The sequence below is a fragment of the Arachis ipaensis genome, chromosome B10 (assembly GCF_000816755.2).
Source record: "Arachis ipaensis cultivar K30076 chromosome B10, Araip1.1, whole genome shotgun sequence".
Taxonomy (NCBI): Eukaryota; Viridiplantae; Streptophyta; class Magnoliopsida; order Fabales; family Fabaceae; genus Arachis; species Arachis ipaensis.
Genome location: NC_029794.2, coordinates 117,123,407 through 117,130,474, shown reverse-complemented (window position 1 = coordinate 117,130,474; position 7,068 = coordinate 117,123,407). Strand labels below are relative to the sequence as shown.

Genomic DNA, 7,068 nt, shown 5'->3' with positions numbered 1-7,068 from the left:
ATTGTTTTTCTCTCTCCTCTTTAAATTCAAAAATATCTTTTCTCTCTATTTTAAAAACAAACTTTCGAAAATTATATAAAAAAAAAATTTAAAAATCATCATATCCTTTTCAAAACTTCCTAAACACTTTCTCTCTCCTCAATTTTTTCGAAAATCATAATTTTTGATTATTTTTATTTTTGGTTAAGTGTCCTCTTTCTATAAAATAAAATAATTAAAAAGGTAAATCAATCCAAGTTATATCCCTTTGTCCATCATGGACATAAGTGGAAATGAACAGTCCAGGAGGACTCTGGGGTCATATTCTAACCCCTCTATGTGCACCAACGTCCGAGCGAGAGAACTAACCATTCTTCATCCGCAGCACCCATCGGCGAATAAATGGCTGCGACACCGTCTTGCGGAGGACGTAGCTCTGCGGATCGAACAGCAACGGAAGACTCCATCACCGCCGTCGCCTCATTCCTCTTCTTTTCTCTGTAGACTTAGCTTCCTTCTCTGTGACCGTCACTGTCATCCTCGCCACCCTCTTCTCCTTCTTCCATTGACCTTTCTTTTTTCACCGTCGTTTTCTTCATCTCTACAAAGTTGCTAGAGGAAGTCTTTTCCTTGTCAGTGCCAACTACTCCCTCTACCAAGACTTGCTGCTCAGTCTCTCATCTTGTCTTTGCATTTAATCATTTTTTTAGTCTTCTCTTTGCGTTTTGAATTTAAAGTTGAATCAAACTCCCGCTTAATTGCTTTATTCACATATGTGCTTTTATTGCTTTGCCATGTGTCGATTATAGAGGCTAAACACTTGTCAAATAATGAATCATGTACTGTTCTCCTATTATATATAATAAAGAGATTATTTTCGAAGGCTAAAGTATGAATATATACATGTTTTATTATTTATTTTGAAGTTATATGGTTGGTTAAGTTATCAAGAATGTCTTTGTGAACCTTTTGTTCTTAATTTGGAATCCCTAACCTTAATAATAAATCCCAAAAAATGAAGTGAATTGATCCGCATGCATGAACCTCAATAAACTTCCATAAAATGGAATTTGATGAAACAAAACTCTTCATTATTTTTGTTTGAGTTGATGACTTTATTTGTTTTCTTTATTAGATGGTTAAAATCTTAAATTACAGTATCTGAATCTCATTACTCTACATGTATGGCTAATTTGATGTGACATGGCTAAAGTCTCAAGAAAGCATTAATTGATTTATTCGGTGTAAAAATAACCGGTTTTTCTATGTAAAAAATTGATTTTGTGTAAAAACTGATTTTTCGGTGTAAAAACCGTTTTTTATTCTAAAATCGGTTTTTTAAATCGGTTATTTTTTAAATTAATTTTTATTTTTATAATTGATTAAAAATCGATTTTTAAATTTTCTAATAAGTTAATACCCGATATTGTCATGTAAAATTAACTTAGTTAATTAAATTAACTATAACTATGTGTACAGTCTTAGGATTAACTGAAATTAGAGATTTTTTAAATTTTAGTTTTGATTTTAGATTTATTGTACACCCCTACCGCGTGAGTCCTGTTAAAGATGTCCAACTCCCAACACTTTCCAGTTTCCCCCTTGAGCATCCTTCTTCCAAATTCCAAATTCCATCTATGGCATCCACCTTCTTCAACAACCTTCTTGCAACACCCAAAGCACATCCTATCATGTGCACTGCAACAACCCAATCTCAACAACCCACGCCACCTGCCACCTACTCCCCCACTCCTCCCAACCGCCAACTTCGCACCCCTCACAGCGGGTCAGTTAGTACTCACTACTCCATATTCCCTCTTTTATCATTTCAATTCTGTTATTTACTGCTGCGATTTTCTTTGTTTTTACTTTACAGGTACCATTTTGATGGGAGTGCTCGCAAGTTCTTTGAGGGATGGTACTTCAAGGTCTCCATTCCCGAACGCCGCCAGAGCTTCTGTTTTATGTACTCCGTCGAGAGCCCTTCTTTTCCCAGGAAACTCACGCCCTTCGAGGTGACACAGTACGGACCTAGGTTCACTGGCGTCGGGGCGCAAATTCTTGGTGCTGATGACAAGTACATTTGCCAATTCTCAGAGGAATCGCAAAATTTCTGGGGAGGTCAGTCTCCTTCTGCTTTCTGTTATTCTCTTGTTAAGTTCGTTATATGATTGTTCGTGTTATGTGGATTTGAGATTGTTGTAGATCGTCATGAACTGATTCTGGGGAACACCTTTGTGGCCAAGAACAATTCGAGACCTCCAAACAAGGAGCTTCCCCCTCAGGTTTGTTAATGTTTATGATTTTCTACACATGTCTCTTCCATGTTGAAATTATTACTCCTTTTATTACTAAATGTTAGAAAATTATTAAGTGTTCTAGATTCTCTTAGAATATATTTAAATAACTAAAATGTCTATTGATAAATTTAATTTTAATGCACTGTTAAAACATGTTTACATGTGCATCCAATCACTACTTTTTACCTCGAATACGCTAATGATTTATCCAAAAAGAATGAATGTTAATAGACGATTATATAAAATGTTTTATGCCACCGTCAGTGCATCAAAATTGAACTCAAAATGGGGTGTATATTCTGAGATGCTCATGTCATCAGTTGGATACAAGTGTACATTGCCAAAATGTCTTATTTCTTTCTCTCTTTTTTTTGGCACTTATTTTGCTTCCTACTTGGTCCCTTGTTTAGGAATTTGATAATAAAGTGCTGCAAGGTTTTCAAGTTACCCCGCTTTGGCATCAAGGTTTCATTCGTGATGATAGAAGGTAGGGGTGAAATTGCTCTTTTTACATTGTCTCTCATGTTATATTTCATACTTGACACAAACTTTAATTATAGGTCAAATTATGTAGAAACAGTGGAGACAGCTCGTTGGGAATATAGTACACGCCCTGTTTATGGTTGGGGCGATGTTGGGTCTGCACAGAAGTCTACAGCTGGCTGGCTTGCAGCTTTTCCTGTTTTTGAACCTCACTGGCAAATATGCATGGCGGGTGGATTATCAACAGGCATGTGCTAATACTTACTAGTTCGACTATTAACTATTCACTTGTTAATTTATATCGTGATCTAGTACTCTTCATTTGTTTTATAGGCTGAATGAAACATGATAATTTGGTTTGGCAAATTTATGAGTCTATTATGGTTCTAAACTACTAATGTCATTTGCCAAATTGATTGACATATATAGTCTTTTTCTACCTATAAAATACTAAACATCAACTATATCGTAGTGATGAAAGGATGTAATTGTTGCTAGAGCCACAGTGTGATTCTGTAAAGGAAAAGAGAAAATGATGTCATTTACATTTTATGTTTGTGCTGAGACTAGATTGACAGCATCATGTTCGATAGTCATCTGTGAATAACATTTCTGCTTTGAAATTTAGTTACTCTTGTTTGTAAATTTAACATTTATGCCATCTTGAATTTACTTTATATGAATATTGAATCTCAGGTTGGATAGAGTGGGATGGCGAGAGGATTGAGTTTAATAATGCCCCATCTTATTCAGAAAAGAATTGGGGTGGAGGATTCCCAAGAAGATGGTTTTGGGTAAAAAATAAAATCTTCGTCAAAGATGATCTTGTATTGTTCATTAAGATATTAATTATTCGGCTCTTTATGCAACACAATTATGTCTGGTTGCATGTTATTACCACCATTATTTGGAAAAGTTTATATTTATTCATCTTAAGTTTTCAATGTTGCAGGTTCAATGTAATGTCTTTGAAGGTGGTAGTGGAGAAATTGCACTTACAGCTGCTGGTGGTTTGAGGCAAATTCCTGGAATAACAGAGACTTATGAAAATGCTGCACTGGTAACTTTGTACTGCATCATGTGGCTCTTGTAATTATATTTACTCCAACTTTTTGTAATACCCAGATATTTGATTGTTCTCCTTCCTTGTGTTATTAGAATGAAACATGTTAGTTTTAATCTTTATTTTTCATAAACTTGTGCACAAGGATGAAAATACTGAGGGAGTCAGATTTCCAACCAGCTTGTATTTCAGACATCATTTAACATGACGAACATTAGGTCTAATGTAAATGCTTTTTACAATGTGGTTTAATTGCGCTGAAACTTCTTTTTACATATTCTAATATGTAGTTTTGATGATATATTGTTATTCCTTTAATCCTTTCATTTTAAGTCATGTTGCTAAAAAATTTCATACATGATTTTTTGTTATTGACCTTCTTTCAGATGCCCCCCTCTAATGTTGATAATATATTAATATATTCTATGCTGCAACTTTCAATATGATGCAGATTGGAGTTCATTATGCTGGAATCTTTTATGAATTTGTGCCATGGAATGGTGTTGTTAACTGGGAAGTTAATCCGTGGGGTTATTGGTTTATGTCAGCAGACAATGGCAGACATGTGGTATTTATATCTCTCTAATTACATTTTATTATTCGATGATGGTTAAGGGCAATGCTACACAGACGCACTATACATACTGTAGGCGTATTAACAACAACAGAGTCTTATTCTACTAGGTGGGTTTTGTTGTATGAATCAAACGATACTATGTGCCTTGACCACGAATGTGTCTATGCTTAGCGGCTTAGCCTATATGTACGCAGTATTAAAACGGAAATTAAGTTTGAAGTTTAACTTTCACTTCATCCAAAGTATTGAATGGTTCAAAGTTTTTACATTTTCAATACAAACTTATCTCTTCTACTTCCTTAACAGGGCCCTTTTCCATTATGACAATAAACTGAAATTTGAATCCCTTTACTAATAAATAGTTTTTAAGGTGTACACACCAAATCAACCACCTCCACCTGTATAAAATATATGTTAAAATACAAAATACACATTGAAAATATCTTAAATAAAACATGTATTTATACGTGGTGGCTAATTTGGTGACTGATTTTTTGTGTGCGTATAGTATTTCTATCTTTCAACCGTAGCTAGTGGGGGTTGCTTTTTGCAACTTAAATTGAACTTAAGTCCCAGTAAAACTAAGTATCTAGATGGTCGTCCTTATCTTGGCGATGGATAGAATCAGCATATTCTAAAATTCTAGTTTGGCAGGTTGAATTAGAAGCAAGAACAGATGATCCCGGTACCACATTACGCGCTCCAACAATGGAAGCTGGCCTTGCCCCAGCGTGTAAAGATACATGTTTCGGAATTCTAAAGTTACAAATTTGGGAACGAAGATACGACGGCAGCAAGGGAAAGGTGTCTTCTTAGTTCTTACTCTGTCTATACTAATCACACATGAGTTCGTTCTTGTTCATTGTTTTTCGAAGATTCTCACGAATGTTTTGTAAATGTCAGTTGATACTGGATGTTTCGAGTAACATGGCAGCTTTAGAAGTAGGAGGAGGTCCATGGTTCAGCCCTTGGAAGGGTCAGACATCAACTCCAGCTGTCCTTAAGCGTGCTCTTGAACTGCCAATCGATGTAGATGGCTTTTTCAATGCAGTTCCTCTGTTTAAGCCACCAGGCTTGTAAGAATTGGTTTGCTTTCCTTATAATCTTATCATATGAAATGACATGGCTGAAATTTGCATGCAAGTGTATTCAAAGGCTAACAGTAAAATTTCGAAAGGGATTATGTGATTAGAAACAATGTCCATAATTCAAGATAAAAAGATTGAATGAGTACGTCACGAGATGTTTTTCTTTTTCATGTCCAAGGTGAAATTTAAACTCGTTAGTTTTTGTTTAAGGAATCAGGTGATGAACTATCACGCACACCCATGTGATTGCATTCTTAGTTTCTTATTGTTTGGGATGAAATTCTTATTATACTTTTATTTTTGTCGTTTTTGTAAATTCTTATTGTACTTTTGTTTTTGGTATTGCATTCTTATAGTACCCTCTTTTTGTCTTTGCATTCTTATAGCAGTTTGTTGACCTGCTTTATAAACTCTTGACAGCCGAAGCCCAAAATGTTTTTCTAATCTTTCATGCCAATCATATTCTCCCACAATAGTCCATCACTGCACATGTAAGCCCACGAATTGATATACTTTTTCAAAGTTAAAAAAATAAAAAGTAAGTTGGGTCTAGTGGTTAGTTCATTAGTCTGTTTAAGCAAGTGTCAGGAATTGGAATACTGTTTTGTGCATACAGCAATCCATTGGTCAACTGTAAATTCTTAAATGGAGTTCCGTACCCCATCAGATTAGTTATTGGCTTGTTGGGTTGAGGAATACTGAAAAAAACAAAAAAAAATAAAAAAATATTTTATTTTTATAAAATACTTTTTTATTAATAAATTTTTTTCTTCTAAAAAATTTATTTTGATCTTTGTAATTAGTTTGCTTTATTAAGTATTAATATAACAGGTTAAATACTTATGTATTGTCATATTAGCGAATTTAGTATACAATTTGCATATGGTTTATCGATATGCATTTTGTTATCATTATTTTCAATTGGAAGATCGATTAATTCAAGTAATAAAAAATTATAAATGGATTATTTTTTATTTTTATTAGAGATTCAAAAAACATTATTGAATTGGTCTTGGTTATTGTTCGAGACAGAATAAAAGAAGGTGGAATTCTCGAACGAAGAAAAGAATCCGATGATTTGGATATAATTTTGTTTTATTCAATCTCAATATTGGTGGTTTTTTTATGGATTTTTATTTCGAGTATTGTTCTGATTGTACTTCTTATGCCGGGATATGAATCAAATAATAAATGAAAAATGTTAGGTACCTTAAAATTAGCTACTATATATAAATATATATGTTGTTTAACTTATTTTTAATGTGTATTTTATATTTTAATATATATTTTATATTGGTAGCTAATTTTAATATATACTTAACATAGTTGATAATAAATATTCTTTTCTTGATAGTCTACAATTGCTACTTAATTGATTAGTTATGAAATACAAAAAAAATATCTTATTCTTTTTTCATCAATTTCTAATATCTAGTTCAATAAGATTCAAACTCATGCAATATCAAAGAAGAAAGAACAATTGACAACATTGAATTTTTGTTCAATAGTGAAATCTTAAAAAAATTATCCAATTCATCCTTTGGAGTCATATCTCCTCTCAAATTTGATAATTATTTC

At 33.3% G+C, this 7,068-nt stretch overlaps 1 protein-coding gene across 2 annotated transcripts; it reads left to right on the top strand.

Moving 5' to 3' along the window:
• Window positions 1,494-5,687, top strand: LOC107623139 (tocopherol cyclase, chloroplastic). Of its 2 annotated transcripts, XM_016325297.2 has the most exons (10): window positions 1,494-1,765; window positions 1,856-2,100; window positions 2,185-2,264; window positions 2,690-2,766; window positions 2,840-3,009; window positions 3,459-3,556; window positions 3,715-3,822; window positions 4,277-4,393; window positions 5,057-5,206; window positions 5,306-5,687. In XM_016325297.2, the coding sequence occupies exons 1-10, from the start codon at window positions 1,617-1,619 to the stop codon at window positions 5,480-5,482; spliced, it is 1,371 nt and encodes a 456-aa protein (XP_016180783.1). In that variant the 5' UTR covers window positions 1,494-1,616; the 3' UTR covers window positions 5,483-5,687. The 2 variants fall into 2 exon arrangements, 1 of the variants encoding a protein (XP_016180783.1); XR_002355351.1 differs by lacking the exon at window positions 5,306-5,687 and having other exon boundaries at window positions 3,715-3,851; window positions 4,277-4,509.